The 22742-nt window shown below is 41.9% G+C and overlaps 1 protein-coding gene across 3 annotated transcripts in view; it reads right to left on the bottom strand.

The window, feature by feature from the left end:
• The window catches only part of LOC121302215 (2-oxoglutarate dehydrogenase, mitochondrial), a 40384-nt gene extending 18419 nt beyond the window's left edge, over window positions 1-21965 (bottom strand). Inside the window, exons 1-5 of one of the 3 annotated variants that reach the window (XM_041232043.1) lie at window positions 21777-21965; window positions 19161-19499; window positions 10185-10373; window positions 8812-8914; window positions 3442-3486 (exon numbers count right to left, since the gene is read on the bottom strand). In XM_041232043.1, the coding sequence (XP_041087977.1) occupies window positions 3442-3486; window positions 8812-8914; window positions 10185-10373; window positions 19161-19382 (559 nt within the window). In that variant the 5' untranslated portion in view covers window positions 19383-19499; window positions 21777-21965. Of the gene's footprint in view, window positions 1-3441; window positions 3487-8811; window positions 8915-9087; window positions 9167-10184; window positions 10374-19160; window positions 19500-21776 lie in introns of all 3 variants that reach the window. The other 2 variants (XM_041232045.1, XM_041232044.1) reach the window with 2 other exon arrangements.
• Between the last annotated feature and the right edge of the window lie 777 nt (window positions 21966-22742).

Consider the following 22742-nt stretch of genomic DNA (forward strand, 5'->3'; position numbering starts at 1 on the left):
TAGAAGAAAGAGGGGTCAGTAAACACTCACAAACATTCCTATACTTGTGGGGGCTTCTCATTGACTCTCACTATGTTTTTATTTACTGTTTCTAACTCCTGTCAGATAAAACTCCACACAGGGTAAAAGTCGACAACAAACTACATATTTTTTGTCACCTATTTTTTTTTTTTTTTTTTTTTTAAAGGCATATTTAGTTCTTAAAAAGGTGTTTTACAAAGTGGGCTCGTCCCTGCAACGTCGTTTTTACAGGAGTTACTGTCTTTGTGGCGACATGTTCTCAAATTTTGTCCCCACATTGATAGTAATACCTGCCCCCCTCCCCCAACAAACACACACAAACAAACAAACTGAGACAGAGACACACACGTTTGCACAATGATAGTAAGACCTGCCCCCCGACACACACACACAGCACAGAGAGGGAAATATCAAGAGGCATTGGGTTTTGTAAAGAGAGGATAAAATAAAAAATAAAGCAAAACCATCATAAATCCACTTCTTAAGCACCAAGTCCACTAGCTGTGTGATTTCACTTCACTGTGAATGCGCAGAGGGCTCCTGATTTTACACATAATCTGACTCTCCGAATCCTGCCCAGACTGAGCTGTACAGGACACTCAACGTGAAGACTTTACAACACCATCAGGCAGCCAGGTCTACCCTCAGTGTACCACCATAGCACACAAACACGCAAACAGTACTGAGACTCAGGGTCCAGCACACAAACACGCACACAGTTTAACAGTACTGAGACTCAGGGTCAGGATCAATTCCTCTTATTCCAATTCCTTTAAAAAAAAAACGAATCCCAATTCCAATTGCCGTTCCCTTTAATCAATGCCAGCACATCGTCTTTCAAAAAATTGCAAAAATCTGCAGCGTTCTGCTAAAATGAAAGCTTCTCACAACAGTGGAGAATATTAAATCAATTAAACGGGCTTCGAAGGAAAGCAGCTGCACGATCGCGACAGCATTAGTTACGCCTCTAAAATATCAATTTCGAAGGAACTGGAAATTGATTTTAAAAGGGAATTGGGGAAGAAAAAAAAACAGGAATTGACCCTGAACCTCTTGCCACTAAACAGCATCTCTGGATTATTCTGAGACAGAACCACAGTAATAAAAGACAAGCACATGAAAAGTAGAATCAGATAAGAAGGGGAAGATGCAGGGAAGAACAAGTTTGATGGGAAAAAAAACAACTCAGGAGACACGAGGGAGGGTGAAGGGATACACGTGGCAGAGGAGAGTGAGACGACCAGCTACTTACAAGAGAGGTCTCTCCTCTAGAGAGGCTCTGCCAGAGACGTCCGAAAAAAAAAAAAAATTTTCAAAATTTTGAACTTAAAGGATTTCCTCGTATATATATATATATAAGATATATCTACACATATACACACACACACACACACACACACACACACACACACACACACACAGTACTGTGCAAAAGGCAGGTGTGAAAAAATGCTGTAAAGTAAGAATGCTTTCAAAAATAGTTAATAGATTGTATTTATCAATTAACTAAATGCAAAGTGAGTGAACAGAAGAAAAATCAAAATCAAATCCATATTTGGTGTGACCACCCTTTGCCTTCAAAACAGCATCAATTCTTCTAGGTACACTTGCACAAAGTCAGGGATTTTGTAGGCATATAGTCAGGTGTATGATTAAACAATTATACCAAACAGGTGCTAATGAACATCAATTCAATATGTAGGTTGAAACACCATCATTAACTGAAACAGAAACAGCTGTGTAGGAGGAATAAAACTGGGTGAGGAACAGCCAAACTCAGCTAACAAGATGAGGTTGCTGAAGACAGTTTCCTGTCAAAAGTGATACACAATGGCAAGACTGAGCACAGCAACAAGACTCAAGGTAGTTATACTGCATCAGCAAGGTCTCTCCCAGGCAGAAATTTCAAGGCAGACAGGGGTTTCCAGATGTGCTGTCCAAGCTCTTTTGAAGAAGCACAAAGAAACGGGCAACGTTGAGGACTGTAGACGCAGTGATCGGCCAAGGAAACTTACTGCAGCAGATGAAAGACACATCATGCTTACTTCCCTTCGCAATCGGAAGATGTCCAGCAATGCTATCAGCTCAGAATTGGCAGATAACAGTGGGACCCTGGTACAACCATCTACTGTCCGGAAAAGTCTGGTCAGATGGAAGACTTGCGGCCAAAAAGCCATACCTCCGACGTGGAAACAAGGCCAAGCGACTCAACTATGCACAAAAACTAGGGTGCAGAAAAACGGCAGCAGGTGCTCTGGACTGATGAGTCAAAATTTGAAATATTTGGCTGTAGCAGAAGGCAGTTTGTTCGCTGAAGGGCTGGAGAGCGGTACACGAATGAGTGTCTGCAGGAAACAGTGAAGCATGGTGGAGGTTCCTTGCAAGTTTGGGGCTGCATTTCTGCAAATGGAGTTGGGGATTTGGTCAGAATTAATGGTCTCCTCAATGCTAAGAAGTACAGGCAGATACTTATCCATCATGCAATAGCATCAGGGGGGCATCTGATTGGCCCAAATGTATTCTGCAGCAGGACAACAACCCCAAACATACAGTGAAAGTCATTAAGAACTATCTTCAGCGTAAAGAAGAACAAGGAGTTCTGGAAGTGATGGTATGGCCCCCACAGAGCCCTGATCTCAACATCATCGAGTCTGTCTGGGATTACATGAAGAGAGAGAAGCAACTGAGGCTGCCTAAATCCATAGAAGAACTGTGGTTAGTTCTCCAAGATGTTTGGGCCAACCTACCTGCCGAGTTCCTTCAAAAACTGTGTGCAAGTGTACCTAGAAGAACTGATGCTGTTTTGAAGTCAAAGGGTGGTCACACCAAATATTGATTTGATGTCGATTTTTCTTCTGTTCACTCACTCTGCATTTTGTTAATTGATAAATATAATCTATTAACATGTCTATTTTTGAAAGCATTCTTACTTTACAGCATTTTTTCACACCTGCCTAAAACTTTTGCACAGTACTCTGTGTGTGTGTGTGTGTGTGTGTGTGTGTGTGGTGTGTGTGTGTGTGTGTGTGTGTATATATATATATATATATATATATATATATAGTAAGATTAAAAAAATAAACAAAAAAACACAGAACACAAAAGTAAAATTAAACTATGATTTGGTGCAGCTAACAAAACACTAACATCAGCAGGAATGCAGTTCACTACAGCCAGGTGAAGCATCGCCGTTTCAGAGTCATCGAATAGTGTCAAGAGCCTCTTAAAAACTCAAACTGAACTTGAACTTGAGAGAAAGAAAGATACATAAAAAGAGATAGAGATCAACAGATAGAGCAAGAGAGAGAAAGACAGAAATAGAGAGAGCTAGACAGAGACAGATATGAGACAGAGAGAGACAGAGAGAGACAGAGATAGAGACTGAGGGAGACACAGAGGTGTGAGCAGGTAGATGCGTACCTCCTATGGTTAACATCCCCAGCCGATTCTTGAACACGGCAAGGTCTGAGAAGGCAGTAGTGAGGAGAGCGGGACAGTTAGTGCCACCAGTGTGAGGAGGAGGAGGAGGTGAACGAGATGGAAACACATGCAGAAGAACACAGGGTTTAAAAAAAAACAAACCAAGAAACAAACTCCCACATTATACTGTGTGCGCGGCTCACAGCACTCCTATACAGCAGCGTGCCCATGTATCAGAACACCCCATTGCTTCTGTATCACAACACCCCATATCTTCTGTATCACAGCACCCCATTGCTTCTGTATCACAACACCCCATTGCTTCTGTATCAGAACACCCCATTGCTTCTGTGGTTCTGATTTGCTGTGCTTCTGAAATCAAACCGCTGGAACTGAAAATCTGGAGCAAAACAGGCGATTGTCTCATTTAATGGATGTCTTTAATAGAGCACACGTGCAGTTCATTTAAAATAGTCAGAGTAAAGGAACACAGAGCCACACATGATAAAACGCAGGAGACTTTTTAGAAGTTGTTTAAGACTCCTGATTAAAGCACAAAGCGGTCGAACATTTTCACACACCAGTGCCTATTGTTTCTATATGAGTGATTACCGAGTGGAAACTGAGATTCTCACACCCAGAGGTTTCCATGCAGGCGGGTATATGAAGGATCTCGATGACAGATCGGGAGGTGTTCTGATACATTCACTGTATGTTTTGTTGTTTTTGTGTGTTGCTGTAAAGCTTGGGACTAACTTGCGAACGGCTTGATGGATTAATTTTAACGTCCTACATGCATCCGAGATGGCAGGAGGTCGAAACACTAAGGCTGCAAAGCACAACTGCTATAAAGCGTTCCACCTCAAAACACAGAGAAGCAGAGCTGCCAAGTCTGCTTATAATAAGCGGGATTGGGCTTGTTTTTTGAGAGTCGCGTTTTTTTTTTTTTTTTGCACACCACCCACACTCTAGAATGGGTTGCGCTTGTTTTGGGCTTGTTTTGAAGAACGAGTTGTCGCTGTTTTTCTGTCAGAAATCTGGCAAACCTGCAGCAAACCCTACCCTACCCTGGCGACTAGAAATACAAAGTACTGCAGAAGTTTTGCTTCACCTAGAATTTTAGGATTGAGACAATTATTATTATTATTATTATTATTATTATTATTATTATTATTATTATTAATAATTAGTAATTTAGCAGACACTTTTATTCAAAGTGACTTCGAGGCTAGGGGGTGAACTCTGCTTCATTAACTGCTGCTGTCACTTCCAATTGTTTCATGTCTCATACATAAAATAAAAACAGATGAACGAAAAAAAAAAAAGGTCTACTGAAAGCCACAGTAAGTATTTCATGTTAGATTTCGACGTGTCACATTTTTCAATTTTTGTTTCTGTAAGGTATATGGGGGAAAACTCCAAAGCGGCGTGCAATTCAAGATGTTAGCGTAACATTATTCAGCAGCTTCCATTCGACTTTATGAAGCAAAATCAGTTAATTCTATAGGGTGATGTGAAACTCTTGGCCAATTCTGTACAAGCAAAATGATTTGCAATTGCCCAACACTGCAAATCAGCCAAACCCCTTTCTAGTTTCGCTTTGCGAGTTTCGCAAATCACACACACACACACACACACACACACAGACAGCAGTGAATTAGGTGATGGTCTTCACACAACACAGTACATACTCACTGCTGACATGCACATCTGTGAATTATCAAATCTTAACACAGCAGGAGAGTTTTGTATTTAATGCCAGTTAGGACTGCTTGTACAAGTCTATGAAATCACATATGTCTATTTATTTATTTTTAAAACTTTCTTTGAATTCCCCCAAATGCAGCTGTATGCTTAAATAAAAATGATGAAACAGCCTCGCATCTAGGTTTGCTTAATTATTAAACGGTCCCTTTCCTAACCTCCTTGGCAGTCAAGGTTAATCTGAGCAAAGGGCCATAAATGTATAACGCAACATCCACACAGTACAGAACACGAAACCAAAAACAGAGGAGGCAGCCCAACAAACAGCAGCATGAACCCGGTGAACTGCCAAGAGTCGAAGTGGAAAGATCAGTCCGGGAGCGAGCCAACTATGTGATAATAACAAGAACGAAACCAACACCGTTTGCACTGGGCTGTGAAGAGACAAGGTCCCGTCCCCTCCACATAACTTGTTTAAATCTGAATACTGTTTTCTTGAAAGAACAAGAACAAAATGCAGTTATTTTGTTTAAAAGTTAACCCCCTTTTATTTTTTACAGCGTGGAAATATGAGGTCTATGCTTTGCAAGGGAGTACAGGGTAACACGCACACACTCGCTCACTCACTGACTCGCTGCATCTCAGAGTCAGGTGTCAGATTACTTTTGTGTGACCAGTCCCGTGTCAGTATTCATTTTCATGTGCACAAGTTGGTTCCAAACTCCCCTGTGCAGAGAGCTGGATAGGAAATTGTTTAAAAGTGTTTTGGCGAGTGCTGGGAAGAGGAAAGGAAAACTGACACTAAAAGGGGGGGGAGGGGGGGGGGGGGGGGGTTGGGCGACACGTATAAAAGGGGGAAGGGGATGGGGGGGGGGGGGGGGGGGGGGGGGGGGGGGGGGGTGGGGGGGGGGGGGGGGGGGGGGGGGGGGTGGGGTGGGGGGGGGGGGGGGGGGGGGTGGGGGGGGGGGGGGCGCATGTTACGCGACCATGCTAGTGATAATGGGCTTATTTTCCAATGCGCTGTAATGATAAGCAACACCTTGTGTAAAACTTGGTCAAACGATTATACTAGAACGTCACTCTCTTTAATGTTGTCTGTTACTCTACAGAGATGCTTAAAAAAAAAAAAAAAAAAAGAGAAAAAAAAAAAAAAAAAAAAAAAAAAAAAAAAAACTAATAATTTCAAATGACAAACCTTTTCGACTAGAAGCTGAATTTGCTCCCTCGCTGTTACATTTCTCATTGAATCTCTTTGTGTTTAAGTTGTTCTAAATTCGGCACTGTTGCATGTTTGACAGTTATAGGTGACCCCTACTCTCTTAAATAACATTAATTTTGTCATACTGCAAACTGGGATATTTAACTTAAATTAGGCTCAGTGCTCCAGCGGATAAAGAAAAGGGTCTTGATACCAGGAGGTTCAAATCCCAACCCTGAGCAAGTCACTTAGTCTGTGTAAGGCGCTTAAAATGACCAGTTAATAACAGGCATGCCTGCCAACAAAAGCCCAGGCAGTGAGCATTTGCAGACCTTCGACTAGTGAAAGGACTTGTTTAGAAGCACACAGCAGACAGCAGGCACCGCGAAACGAAACACACAGCTCTCTCGTTACTTTCAATATATCTGATACATTCAAAAAGCATGATGTATTGTATACCCAGTCCTGGGGTCCAGAAATCCCCTCAGTGAAGTCTAGTATTATTAATATTGAAATGATCAGGAGCCAGGAGTTTAAGCAGGGTTAGAAACTCACACAAGCCCTGCTGCTGCTGCATCCAGTCCTGGGGTTCAGAACTCCCCTCAGTGAAGTCTAGTATTATTAATATTGAAATGATCAGGAGCCAGGAGTTTTGAGCAGGGTTAGAAACTCACACAAGCCCTGCTGCTGCTGCATCCAGTCCTGGGGTTCAGTCTGTTACTGAAGTGATCAGGAGCCAGGAGCAATCAGGTCCCCGTTAACTAAAAAGTTCCTACAGACTTGCAGCTCAGGCTTGTTGAAGCTGCAATGAGACGCGAGGTCAGTTTGTTCAGGGCAGGAGAGTTCTGAAGGAGGCTCGGGGGAGGTTTCTAACCCTGCAGTAAATGTACAGCGCTGCACCCCAGGGGTACACAAAGCCAACCCATGAGTCTCGGAGTCCTCCAGGGTTTATAGGCATCATTAAATAACCGACTGATTAGGACCACAGAAGAACATCTGTATCAATAACAGAGAGCGCTGCGCTGCACAGCTCTGACCAAAAGCATTGCATCCCCCGATAGAATTAACAAACTGTGCTTCACAAAGTCGAATGAAAGCTGCTGAATAACACCACAGACAATTGTTTATAACGTAACATGTGGCATTGCAAATTGAAAAATGTGACATTTCAAAATTTAAACATGAAATACCACTGTACTATTATTAAGGCTTCCGGGAGACTTTTTTGCGATATCATTGTGTAGTTTTCTTTGTAAATGAAAAGATCTAAATTGTGTTCATATAGTTTTTTTTATTTTTTAACCCTTTGCAGCCTATGTCAGTCCGACACTACAATTTTCCCTTTCCAGTCCAATGTCAGACCCTGTCTGGCATCATCAAAAAGACGTCAAGCACGGGTCTCTTCAGTCGTTTTTTCTCCGGAAAAAACAGAGAAAACCTTTCAATGGCCGAGTGAGACCAATAGGAGCCGAATGAAGCCGGGAGGGGGGCGGGATAAAAGGGGCGTGTCTAAGGAATACTCATAGCCCTTGCACCACAGAGATAACACGGACACAAGCAAACAAGATAGCTGCTTCTGCATCCAGCGCTCAAAGAATATCACAGACATTTGCAGAGTGGGACCAATAGGAGCCGAATGAAGCCGGGAGGGGGGCGGGATAAAAGGGGCGTGTCTAAGGAATACTCATAGCCCTTGCACCACAGAGATAACACGGACACAAGCAAACAAGATAGCTGCTTCTGCATCCAGTGCTTAAAGAATATCAGACGTTTGCAGAGACCAATAGGAGCCGAATGAAGCCGGGAGGGGGGCGGGATAAAAGGGGCGTGTCTAAGGAATACTCATAGCCCTTGCACCACAGAGATAACACGGACACAAGCAAACAAGATAGCTGCTTCTGCATCCAGTGCTTAAAGAATATCAGACGTTTGCAGAGCTTTTTGAGATGTTATAGTAATAAAATAATGACTCGGATCACATTATTGAGGAGTTTGGTGATAAAACGTGTGATCAGGAGAGTATTTATCAGTATGCACGTCTATAAAGAGTGCCCTTTAACAATGCAGTGCCTTTTAAACCTGTTTGACTCCAAAAAAAATAAATAAATAAATAAATTTAAATGTGAAAATAAATTGGACCCGACGCGCCTAACAAGCGCTGAATTACTGATCCGCAAAAGGGTTAATTATGTTTCGATTTTAAAATTCTAGGCGATGCAAAACTTTTGGCCACTGCTGTAATAATACTGTACTGTACGCTGTACTGTGGCAACCCAAGAAAACCAGAGAGAGGCAGAAATGAAGGCATTCTCTAAAGAGTTTTCATTCCAGCTAAACAGCCTAATAAATAAAGACTGCAGAGAGTGTGTGTGTGTGTGTGTGTGTGAGGAGGGGGGCGCTTGACGACAGAGACAGAACACTCAAGCAGTTTCTACTCGTCTGTCTGTCTGTCTGTCTCTGTCCCTCACCGAGTTTGTCGGAGGACGTGATTATATCTGCTGGGACGAACGAGTCCAGATCGGCATCCATGATTCCCAAAGGATCCAGCTGAGCTACGTGGTGCCCACGAATCTACAGGGAGAGAAACGGGAATACGGACCCACGAGGAAAAGAACACAGCGAAGGAGGAAGGTGTTTTAGGGGGTCGGGGGTGGAGACAGAAAAAGGAAGAGAAGAGGGTGGGGGAAACACAACATTAACACAGACACTTTCCTCACAGAGTGTAGTTCAACACAATTCCTCACCGAATGTTACTGGGGCATCGTCAACATTTACAATATTAATCCCCAGAGGGTCGAGCTTTGCAACGTGGTGACCTCTCACCTAGAAGCAAAGCGACAATGACAAAGTTGGTGGAAAGTTTTTGGGTTGTCTTATTAATTAATAAATAAATAAATAAATATATTAGGCATTGGATTTTTTAATTATTATTATATTGTCAATTAAAAAATAATAATGTAGAAGAAATTAAAATAATAATTATAAATGAAAACATTGTACTATTGTCATGTTCTGAATTAATAAAAAAAAAAATAGATTATTATTTTTAATTTTTTTTCACATGTGCAACTTCAGACTTCAAAGCTTCAGTGCAGTTAATACAAGGGCATGGCTTTCAAATCATGAAAACAAAGCAGGAACATGAAATAAAATAAATAAAGCTTTTCTAATTTATAAAAAGAAGTGAAGTAGTTAAATCTGAGAAGTGATTTGAAGCCAATGTTGCTCCAAACAGGGAGGGCTGGGGCGGTTCGTTTCTATCAGGCTCTGCAGCTCCTTCCAAACGCTGGTTCAGAAGGGCTGGCTCATGCTTCTGTCGCTGATGACCGTGGGTACGGCAAGCGAGCGGGCAGCTACAAAAGCTACGCAGCTTCACTCCGCCCGCGCAGCGAATGGGGACGTTCAACATCATCCGACCCTGTGCGATTTCAGGTGGCAGACGTGTGAGAAAAGGCTGCAGGGCTTTCCAAAACAACAAAACAAAACAAAAAAAACAACAAGCGTCGGAACAGTGGGGATGACGTCATTACGGGTTAGAGACCCTCGCCTCCGAACAGAAATGACGTCGGAGTCTGAAGTGTGAACCAACCTCCAGTGTGTAAATCTGCAGAGGCACGGGGCTGCAGTTCTACAGGAGCTCTTATAGTAAGGCAGCCTGCGTACTGTGTACTGCCCAGCAGTTTGATCCATTCCTGTTTTCACTCAGAGTTTAATAATAAGACACACCCCTGAGCTTGCTGCCTAGACACACCGGGGCTGATCAAGCTGCTAGTAAAACCTGGAATGGGTGAAACGGCTCTGCAACAGGAGTTCGATTCCTACTCCTGAGCTTGGAGCTCACCTGATAAGCCCTGATGAGTGACTGCACAGCCAGATGATCCTCCACCAGCTTCTCCACGTTGGGCTGGGCCGAGACCAGGGACTGTGCCGACGGCAGGCTGGACAGACTCATGCCCAGAGGGGGAGGGCTCTGGTAGGCCATGCCTGGAGGGGCGCCTGCATTCGCGTTGCGGAAGAAAACATCCCATGACTGAAAGAAAGAGAGCAAAACAAAAACACACAAACAAACAAACAAAAACAATCAGATCGTGTGTATTTAAAAAAAAAAAAAAAAAAATTATATATAGTGGACCACCATCACAAAGCTCTTTACAAGATAAGACTAGGGTGTGTGAACTATGCATCAGCTGCAGGGTCTCACCCGAGAGACTGAGCACAAGGAGGTTCAGTGACTTGCCTCCAATTTATACCTATTGCATCTCTGTGAGTTTACAAGTTAAACAGGACATATTTTCAAAGCTTTTCTTCCAGTCTTTAATTACCTCCTATCGTATTTGTTATGAAAACATTAGACAAAGGAGTGGCGATACTTTTTACTGCACTAACTAAACAATAATTAAATGACAAGTGGGGGGGGGGGGGGGGGGCTGGGGCAGCCCAGGACCAGGGTTGAGAAACACCCAATTTAAAAGGCCAGATCTCAAACCCCAGTGCACTAGAGCGGACATGCTGAAGAGAGCTTTGAAACAGAAGTGTCAAAAGCTGTCAGGATGTTAATGAGAAGAGGAATGACAGGCGGCAGCACGGGGGGGACCCTGTATTTTTCGGAACCCTGCTACTTGCTCTTTAAGGTGAAAATTTATTTCATTTTTACGATGGGGCTTCAGAAGTGCTTTGATAGCCGCAAACATTTTTTTTTTTTAAAAATCGAAAAACAGAAAAAAAAAAAAAAAAAAAAAAAAACACAACAACTTAGTCCTTCAATTAAAAAAAAACTAATGTGGAGAGTTCAACTCAGCTAATGAATTTAAATTAAAATAAAACAGCCTTTACATTGATGCAGACTATCAAAAGATCACTCCGAGCGAGCGAGCGAGAGCCATGCTGCACCTCTGCTCAACAGCGGCTTTTATAAACGACTTCATTGGACTTACTGCAGTAAGAAGCTAAAAGGGCTTAGAGTTGCCAATTGCAGCGCCTGTATTGAGCCAACTGCATGTCCTGCCAGCACAGACCATAATTTGTTGCATATTGTATTCTGAAGCTTGCATTGTAACCCTGTACTGCCCTGCAACACCTGCAAGTTGCCTTGGATAAAGGAGTCTGAGAAATAAATAAAGAATAATAATAACGATCAATAAACACCCATTGCGGCCCATAATGGCTTGTCTGATCATGTCTGGTTAAAACTACAAAAATAATAATTATAAAAGATGTGGTCAATGCATAATCCAGCCTCCCTCTCCCCCAAATTATTATCATTACTTCAACAGATCTAGAAACATAAATCATTCAAGAATGCGTACACCCTTCCAGTTAATTACTATACAAAAAAAGCCCACTCCCATAGCCAATAACTCTTACTGTATTCCTCCAGCAATGAATGCTAGACCAGAGCCAGGAGAGAATGCCACTGCACCCTCACTCACTCACGCTTAATGTCAACTGTGTGGTTCTTAAACAGAAGCTCTGCTAGATCTGGGAACAATGTGACTCCTGTGTACAGTTACAACTGGATTCATATGGACTGCAAGCATCAGACTAGCTATCTGTCTGGAGGAAGGACGGTCCGTCCAGCCATGGATTTCCAGAGGTTTCATTTCCCCCAATAACCTGCTTTTACACACTCGAGCGAATGACATTTTATAAACCGGGGTTCTCAAGTTTTATTATTAATCTCCTATTTTCTTGTTACAACCCCGTTTTTTAAATCACAAGGCTTAGCAGTCCAGACGTTAAAGAAAAGGGGCTTCTTGTTACCAGGAGGGTCCCGGTTCAAATCCCAGCTCAGCCACTGACTCGCTGTGAGAGACCCTGAGCGAGTCACTGAACCTCCTTGTGCTGCGTCCTTCGGATGAGACGTGAAACAGACGAGGTCCTATTGGAAGAGACTCTGCAGCAGCAGCAGCAGCAATTGATGATAATGCGTACTTCACCCGCTAGTCTCTGGAAGTCACTTAGGATCAAAGCGTCTGCTAAATGAATAACTATAACTAATAATAAGAATAACAAGCAGCCTTTTTTTTTTTTTTTTTTTTTTTTACACGCTGCTGTGCAATCCAGCCAATTACTTTTATAAACAGGGGGTTCTCCAGTTTTATTAATCCTATTTTCTGGTTAATCTGGTGTATTGTTCCACATGTTACAGAAGCAGTGAGAGGACTACAGACTTGCACAGCAGACTCTTGTTTGGATTGCAATCTGTACCACGCAAAAAAAAAAAGGATATCTATATATTTTTTCCAGTCCAGTGTGTGCTTTATGTTTTTGAGCTGGTCCAGACTTTACATTCATTCTGTCAGCTTGATAATAATAATAATAATAATAATAATAATAATAATAATAATAATAATAATAATGACACCCATTGCAGAGCAGTGAGCCAGTCCAGGTTTTATAATCACTCTGTGAACTTACTAATGATAATAATAACACTCCTATTGCAGTGAGGTTTCAGCTAGTGCAGTTTTTATATTCATCCTGCGATGATATGAATGATAATCACGAGACTCCCGTTGCAGAGCAGCGAGAGCCAGTCCTCGTTTTCTCATGGTTTACGTTCCTCTCCCCCTCCCTTTTTACTGCTCTGCGCTCTTCTCTGATGACATGTCACATGACGACCCTCTGCAGTTAATTTTCAGCTGCAACGTTTCACTCAGCAGATTTTGCATAAAGCAATAGGATGATTAGCAGGTGAAATTAACTAGAATCCTGCTCTCCATAACACACACACATACCTATAAATACATACAAATATATAGAACATAAGAACATAAGAAAGTTTACAAACGAGAGGAGGCCATTCGGCCCATCTTGCTCGTTTGGTTGTTAGTAGCTTATTGATCCCAAAATCTCATCAAGCAGCTTCTTGAAGGATCCCAGGGTGTCGGCTTCAACAACATTACTGGGGAGTTGATTCCAGACCCTCACAATTCTCTGTGTAAAAAAGTGTCTCCTATTTTCTGTTCTGAATGCCCCTTTTTCTAAACTCCATTTGTGACCCCTGGTCCTTGTTTCTTTTTTCAGGCTGAAAAAGTCCCTTGGGTCGACACTGTCAATACCTTTTAGAATTTTGAATGCTTGAATTAGGTCGCCACGTAGTCTTCTTTGTTCAAGACTGAACAGATTCAATTCTTTTAGCCTGTCTGCATATGACATGCCTTTTAAACCCGGAATAATTCTGGTTGCTCTTCTTTGCACTCTTTCTAGAGCAGCAATATCTTTTTTATAGCGAGGTGACCAGAACTGCACACAATATTCAAGATGAGGTCTTACAAGTGCATTGTACAGTTTTAACATTACTTCCCTTGATTTAAATTCAACACTTTTCACAATGTATCCGAGCATCTTGTTAGCCTTTTTTATAGCTTCCCCACATTGCCTAGATGAAGACATTTCTGAGTCAACAAAAACTCCTAGGTCTTTTTCATAGATTCCTTCTCCAATTTCAATATCTCCCATATGATATTTATAATGTACATTTTTATTTCCTGCGTGCAGTACCTTACACTTTTCTCTATTAAATGTCATTTGCCATGTGTCTGCCCAGTTCTGAATCTTGTCTAGATCATTTTGAATGACCTTTGCTGCTGCAACAGTGTTTGCCACTCCTCCTACTTTTGTGTCGTCTGCAAATTTAACAAGTTTGCTTACTATACCAGAATCTAAATCATTAATGTAGATTAGGAATAGCAGAGGACCTAATACTGATCCCTGTGGTACACCGCTGGTTACCACACTCCATTCTGAGGTTTTTCCTCTAATCAGTACTTTCTGTTTTCTACATGTTAACCACTCCCTAATCCATGTACATGCGTTTCCTTGAATCCCAACTGCGTTCAGTTTGAGAATTAATCTTTTGTGCGGGACTTTGTCAAAAGCTTTCTGGAAATCTAAATAAACCATGTCATATGCTTTGCAATTATCCATTATCGATGTTGCATCCTCAAAAAAATCAAGCAAGTTAGTTAGGCACGATCTCCCTTTCCTAAAACCATGTTGACTGTCTCCCAGTACCCTGTTACCATATAGGTAATTTTCCATTTTGGATCTTATTATAGTTTCCATAAGTTTGCATATAATAGAAGTCAGGCTTACTGGTCTGTAGTTACCTGGTTCAGTTTTGTTTCCCTTTTTGTGGATCGGTATTACGTTTGCAATTTTCCAGTCTGTCGGTACCACCCCTGTGTCAAGAGACTGCTGCATGATCTTGGTTAGCGGTTTGTAAATTACTTCTTTCATTTCTTTGAGTACTACTGGGAGGATCTCATCCGGCCCAGGGGATTTGTTTATTTTAAGAGCTCCTAGTCCCTTTAACACTTCTGCCTCAGTTATGCTAAAGTTATTTAAAACTGGATAGGAACTGGATGACATGATTTGTAAAAACTTGTGAAAAGTAATCATTTAACATATTTGCTATTTTTTTTTCTTCCTCTACGATTTTGCCATTTGTATCTCTTAAACATTTAATCTCCTCTTTGAATGTTCTCTTGCTGTTGTAATATTGGAAAAACATTTTGGAATTGGTTTTAGCTCCCTTAGCAATGTTCATTTCTATTTCTCTCTTGGCCTTTCTAACTTCCTTTTTGACTTGCGTTTGCAGTTCTGTGTACTCTTTCTGCGTACTTTCTTTTTGGTCCTTTTTTAATGCTCTGTAAAGTGCCTTTTTTCGCTGAATATTTTTTTTAATTGATCTATTAAACCATTTGGCCAATTTAGTTTAATACATACACACGCACACACGCACATATATATATATATATATATATATATATATATATATATATATATATATATAGAGATGAGAGAGATAGATATCTATATATATATATATATAAGAGATATATAGATATACATAGATATATATATATACATATATATATACACACACACACACACACACACACACACACACACACACACACACACATAATTCACAGCAGAGATGACAAACAGAGATAGTTCAGGTGTCACAGGGTAGAACACGCTTAGTGAATTACTATGAGGGCACAGGGACCTTGCTCTAGAACAGAAAGAGAGCAAACAGCTGTCTGTGACTGACTATTTATAGCTAATCTTCTCTAGAGAGAACGTTCAGTACTTGGCCAATTCAAAATAGTGACACACACGCGCACACACACTGTCCAAGTTAGAGAGCTGGAACTGAAACTGGCAGGACATCTCTGCTGCTGTGTTCAAAAAAACAGACAAAAAATAAATAAAACCATTAAAAGAAAATCAATAAATAAACACAAGGCACAAAGAGCAATGTGTGTGATTTTTGACTGCTGTTGGTTTATCTAAACAGCCCTCGAGGGAGGGGGGGGGCCGCTGGGTCTTCTGGTTTTCGTTCCAGCTTAAGCTCTCAATTAACATAACGGATCTAATTATTTTTTCAATTGGACATGTTTTAATAGTTTTACAGTTCATGATTTGATTCAAGGTATACTGCCTGTAAAACATTTCGAGGCCCGGATGGAAGTGTTAAAGTGTGTCCCAATTAATCAAATAATTTGACCAATTAAGTAACTGAGAGCTCGGGGTGGAACGAAAACCAGAAGACACTGCGGCCCCCTCCGAGACCCGAGTTTGACACCCCCGGTCTAAAGTCCACTAGTCCTGCCCCCAGTCCTGGGTTCATGACGTGATTAAGGTCACTCTGTCACGTTGTTCTCCAGGTTTGTAATCGGAGGTGATTTAACTGTACCCACAAGTTTATCTTTTAATCAGATGGTTCGGAGTTCAAAGTTTAGTGGAGGGCAAAGTTCACCACATTTTTTTTCTGAATGGAAATCACTGTAATATTATATTTAAGGCTTCTAGTTTTGGGTTTTTATTTTCCACCTCTCTCCCTACCTTTAAACCTTAATTAATAGTTGTTAAGCCTTAACTGAATACAGATTGTTCAAATTAGCGACACGGTGCTAGAAACGAACGCAGTGGAAATTAACAAACTGAATGCAGCGATTAGAGCCAGAATGAAGTGCAGGTTCAAACAGAATCAGGTGAGATCAACGCGCGTCGTTTGTAAACTCAATCAAGATATGAAGGTAAAAAGAAACAACTTCCTTTGGTAATTAGTGGTTGATTAAGAAAGCGAATCGGCTCAGAATATGTTTAAAAGGGACATCCTGTGATCAAAAATAAAACCTGAAGCCCTAATTATATTATTAATATATAATTTTCTTTATAAAAATGTCGCTGACAATAAATAATTAGTTAAGCCTGCCACACTGTAAAACACAGAGACAGACACAAAACTAAAAATGTTGTGAGCAGCTGCTTTCCTTCGTGCTCTATAAATAAGAGGAATCCCGGGACTTCAAACACGTGACATCTGAAAACAGCTGCCAATGCAGCCTCTTCAAAAAAGACTGCCTTTCCCTGGCTGTGTGTCCAACTGAAGCCGTTAGGCTGGCAGCACGATCGACGGTCGCGCAGGGAGAGGACGATTCCGATGGTTTACAGCGAGAGTCGATTTGTCTGAAAGGGTCGTACTTTACCAGGCAGTCCTTGCAGAGCAGGCGGTGCCAAACTCCGACCCTCCAGGGAAGACGAGGGCTTCAGGTCTCAATTATAACTTACTTGATGTAATTGTTTGTTCAAGTCGGACACGTTTCGTGTTTAAAAGGTCTTTCACAGCTGACGATTTAGAAAAGATTCAAGGTACACTGCCGATGAGAGAAGTGTTAAATGTGTCCCAAATGAATCAAATAATTAGACCAATTAAGTAATTGAGAGCTCGGAGTGGAAGGAAAGCCAGGAGACACCGCGGCCCGACCGCCGTCTGCCAGGAACCGCGCAGTCAATGTCTCAGGCCTATATATCAGTATCAGAGCCTTATATATATATATATATAATATTTAAATTTATTTTTCTTGAGAGAAGCATTCTCATTAACACTGTGTCTACTTTCTTTTTAAACAGCTGGAGAAGGGCTTTCGCCTGAAACGTCCCGAAAAAATGTAAATCTTTTAAACTTGTTGTGTAAATTTTTAAAAAACCTTTTCTCATATATATTATATATCATTAAAACATCTGTCTAGATAGTAGCCACTACACTTTGACTGCTTTAGCAGTTTTCTACTCATTCAACACAATGCATGTTTAAATCTCAGTTTTTGCTTAATTTTGGCTGTACTTGCATCTAAACACAGATTGCAGCCTATTCAAACCCATTAAAAAAAAAACCTTACAAGTGAACTGTAGTCACAGCTAGGGCTGTACCGATGCACCGCGTATGGATGAATGAAGTCGGTATCGTTTGTATTGACACAAGACGACAGCACAGCTCACTGTAGATCACAGAGCGGTCCTTGAATGAAGAATCTGTGTGTTTTATGTTTTAAAGCTGGTATGAACACACTCTCTCCTGGTCTCATTTTTAACTGCATGGTCCATCATTAACTGATCCTTTGATCTTATCATGCCTCCTGCAAGTGGCTGCTCAGGACCGTGGCGTGAATCTGGATACAGATTGTACCAGGACTTGCACATCGAGATTCATATTGTACTGGATCGTGAGAGATTAGGGTATCAGTACAGGGTTGTCATTTGACAGGGTTTTCATTTGAACCCTACACAGTTTGGGGATCCAGGGCTCGACTCACAAAACTTTAAGGGCTGTTTTTAACAAATGACTTTCCCTAATTCTTTTCCCCTCAGAAGAGGTTAAAACAGCGCTTTGAAAAAAGTGAAATCACACCGCCACAAACTTTGCGAAACATTTCTCATCAAAATAAAAAAGAAATAAAAAACAGCCCATGTGGTTTTGTGAACAGCCCACCCCCTCATTTCACATGCTGTATATTCCACACAACTCTACACACGTCGTTTTGTTTTGAAACGGTTTCTACATAAAAACGGCAACAACAGGATGCCATCGGGATTAGCACTGGAGTTTCAGGAACACCGGCCGCAAGCTGCATCTAGTAACCGTGCCCCCAACCCCCCCCCCCACCAGCTCTCTCGCTACTCGGTAAGATTTTCATTTTCCTTCCATCCTTGCTTTCTTTCTCTTTCCTATTCAGCCAAAAAACAAAAAACAGAAGTCAGTGTGAAACAAAAAAACACACCAGTCTGTCCGTTCCAGGAGCCGCAGAAAAAAACGCTGATTAATTCCAGAATCGTGAGTCCGCGTCTCTCTCACTCCTTTCTGCCCTCGTAGAGAAGTTTAAAAAATAAATAAATAAATAAATTAAAATTCCATTAATAAAAGGAAAGCCAGACAGGACTGTCCTCTTGATCTGGTTGGGGGACTCGTTTTGTTTTTAGTTTTTGGTTTGCAGCTTGGTTGGCTGGGTTAGTTGGCTTTTAAAAATGCTACAGTCAAACCTCTATATAAAGCCTGTCTGTACACAGTGCAGCTGTGACCAAAAGATCTGCATCACTTAGAATTTTAGAACTGAGCCAATAAAAAAAACATTATATATAGATATATATATATATATATATATATATATATATATATATATATATATATATATATATATATATATATATATTTTTAATTTAGATATTTTATTTAACATCATGTAATCAAAGACAGTACACAATGACACTGCAAGGGTCTACCGGAAGCAGTGTAGACAGTATACATTAATTCATGTTAGGAAAACACCTAGGCCCAGTATACAGAGCGGCCTTTGTTAACAGTTTGACTGCAGCGACTTACCTTGTCCTAACGCAGAAGCATCCTTCCGTTAGTGTTTTTGGAAAACGTGATGATTACAATTGAGAACAGCACTGGAAATCCGTTTGCTGTATTCGTAATATTATTGTTTTTTTTTTTTTTTCCCCCATCTCTCTATCTCCTTACCTTATGTACACTTTTGGGGTTTTCCAGCCAGGCAAAATACATCTCCTCCACATAGTTCGAACTCGTCCCGCTGAGAAACGGCTCGGCCGCGACCGGTGCGGAGAAGCACCTGATTGGCTGAAACGTCCTGGGCGCGGCCGGCTGTTTGTGTGAACGATTCTGAACAGTCCTGGAGGCCGTCAGGGGCCTCAGCCTCGCTGCACAAGTCCTTAAGCGGTGCATGCTTCTGAAACCGCGTTGATAACGCTCTCTCTGCGTTTAACACCCTTCTCTTTAGAAAAGAAAGAACCAGCGTCCCGCCCTCCTTCGTCTGCAGTCTCTCGTTCCACCAAGATCCGTCTGGTTACAAGAGAAAGATGCAAAGAAGAATAAAAACAAGAAAAAGAAATTAGCTTCGGATAACATTATCTTATTTAAAAACATGTTACTTTTTGTTATTGTGTGTATTTATGTATGTATTAGATTGTAAGTTTGCAGATGCTTTTATCCAGAGCGACTCACAGAGACTAGGGGGGTGAACTCTGCATCATCAACAACTGCTGCTGCTGCTGCAGAGTCGCTTCCAATAGGACCTCGTTTGTTTGGCGTCTCATCTGAAGGATGGAGCACAAGGAGGTTCAGTGACTTGCTCAGGGTCACACACAGCGAGTCAGTGGCTGGGATTTGAACTGGGGACCTCCTGGTAACAAGCCCCTTTCTTTAACCACAGGACCACCAAGCCTCCTAAATAAAGGCTTCTAGTCAAAAAGTTGGTCATGAAACATATTAGGTTTCTTGGTACTGTTTTCTAACAAACATTTCATGGTTACTGTCTGAATATTTGAGTTGTTGTCAGTGTTTGTGCAGGTCCCTGGGCTGGGGTGTGGCTGTCCCTCCCGAGACTCCTTGTTCTGTGCACAATCACCACCCCCCTCAAGCAGTGTACTTTGACCCTGTGTAGTTGGATAAAGTATCGCTCTGCAGCAAGCCTGTGGCATACTGACCCACCTGCTCTCTCCTGCTCTTTAAGCCTGATCTCTGTTATTAGCTGCTGTGTTTCTGCTACTATTTCATGTATTCTGCTCTTTCCACTGTATTTAATGCACTATTTCATGTATTATGCTGCTATCATGTATTCTGCTCTTTCCACTGTATTTAATGCACTATTTCATGTATTATGCTGCTATCATGTATTCTGCTCTTTCCACTGTATTTAATGCACTATTTCATGTATTATGCTGCTATCATGTATTCTGCTCTTTCCACTGTATTTAATGCACTATTTCATGTATTATGCTGCTATCATGTATTCTGCTCTTTCCACTGTATTTAATGCACTATTTCGTGTATTATGCTGCTCCCCTGTATTTTGCTCTTGTATTATGCATTGTGTGTTTTTACTGTATATCATGGATGATGCATTTCTCTGTATTTGATGTATTGTGGATTTTCTCGTTGTTGCTGCATCTTGTAAAGCGCTTTGTGATGGTGCCCCGCTATGAAAGGCGCTATATAAAATAAAGATTGATTGATTGATTCCCGAGAGCGCTGATGCTATGGTACCGTACTGCTAATTTCATAACAGGACCACAGAAACTTCTCAAGCCGAGCTAACTGTTGCGGAGACAACTTTGAGGTCTAAATGTTACTACAGTTTGGGAAAACATCCGTAACAACAAGCGAAGCCAAACCACACAAGCCCGCTGCTGCCTGTGTTACACAGACCGGTACGCACTGCTCTCTTTTGACAACCTTGCTCGACCAGCTGCATTGCAGGGAGGGAGCAGGTACAGCACTGCAGTAATGCCGGCGTGGGGTCGTTTCTGTTGGCTGCGGGAGTCTATTGCGCGGCGCTGGTTTGCTGACCGCTGCTCGGTTTCTTCTCTAGCCAGTGCCAGAGCTCGCAATGTTCATGTTGCTGATGTGTGATCTCTCTAACACACAACAAGTTAGATTCGGGCTGCTGTGGCGGCATATGGATAACCCCATGTGCTTTCAAAACACAGCGGTGCTCCGCAAACACGGGCGTGCAAGCTCGCTACGCACAGTGGCTACACAAAGGCGTTGTTTAGGAAGCCGCGGCGGGTTTTCTCATGTGGTTTCGCACTTATTTTCGACGCGATCTCGGCGTTGACCTTGTTGCAATACTGAACTTCAACCAAGCTCCGGGCAGCACGCTGGCCCCGCCCACTCCAGGCGACAATCCCCAAAGTGATTGGGCGCAAGGCCCAGGGCAACGCCCACACACCTCCATGCCCTTGCTTTGCTATTGGGTAAGCCCGCTGCCCGTCAGTTCGTCCTTTCCCGAAGCCGGGAGTACGAAGCAAACATTCATTACTGAGGAAAAAACAGCGCCGCTCATTTCCATCGACCGTTAAAAAAACACACATAATAATATAACTAAGATTAACACAAACGCGAGGTCAGCTTCCCCCGCCCGTCTCTAACGAGCAACATGCAGTTACACAAACAGTGGCTGCCAGCTACACACGGTCGCCCCACGTAAACTTCGAGAACCTATCCAGTTATTTACAAAAACAAAGCACATTATTATCAGTATATTTATGTTTGAGACTGGGTTTATAAAACAGCACACCACGTTCACCAGAAAAACACACACACACAAACGAATCTTACCTTAGGTCTGGCAACTCCCGCGGGCAAGAGAACGTGTTTTGTTTGTATATATATATATTTTTTTTCTTTAAAGAACACGCAAATAGAACTTTTTCGTCGTTTTATTTTTTGTAAAGAAACATGCAATGCAGCTCCGCGCTCCAATCCCGACTGGAAGAGCGATGACAGCGCGAGCACAGCGACACAGAACAACGTGAGGAGGGCGGGGCCTGGCGCGTCACAGGGCTCTGACGTCAACGGCGGGGGGGGGGAGGGCGACCGCGCCCTTGAGCTGACAAAGCGTCTTGATGGGAGATGTGTGTGTGTGTGTGTATATATATACTGTCGTGTGTGTGTGTGTATATATATACTGTATCACTGTGTGTGTGTGTGTGTATACTGTATCACTGTGTGTGTGTGTGTATATATACTGTATCACTGTGTGTGTGTGTGTGTGTGTGTGTATATACTGTATCACTGTGTGTGTAAGTGTACATATAATATGTATCACTAATGTCGGTGTAGTGTGTATAGTGTATCACTGTGTGTGTGTGTGTATATATGTATCACTGTGTGTGTGTGTGTGTGTATAGTGTATCACTGTGTGTGTGTGTGTGTATATATACTGTGTCACACACCACAACACACTGTGTGTGTGTGTGACATATATGACTGTATCACACACACCGTGTGTGTGTGTGTGTATACTGTATCACTGTGTGTGTGTGTGTGTGTATATACTGTATCACTGTGTGTGTGTGTGTGTATATATATACTGTATCACTGTGTGTGTGTGTGTGTGTGTGTGTGGTGTGTGTGTGTGTGTGTGTGTATATATACTGTATACTGTGTGTGTGTGTGTGTGTGTGTGTGTGTGTGATATATATATATAATATTATAGTATCGTGTGTGTGTGTGTGTGATATATACTGTATCACTGTGTGTGTGTGTGTGTGTATAGTGTGTATCACTGTGTGTGTGTGTGTG

This window comes from Polyodon spathula, chromosome 29 (assembly GCF_017654505.1).
Source record: "Polyodon spathula isolate WHYD16114869_AA chromosome 29, ASM1765450v1, whole genome shotgun sequence".
Classification (NCBI taxonomy): Eukaryota; Metazoa; Chordata; class Actinopteri; order Acipenseriformes; family Polyodontidae; genus Polyodon; species Polyodon spathula.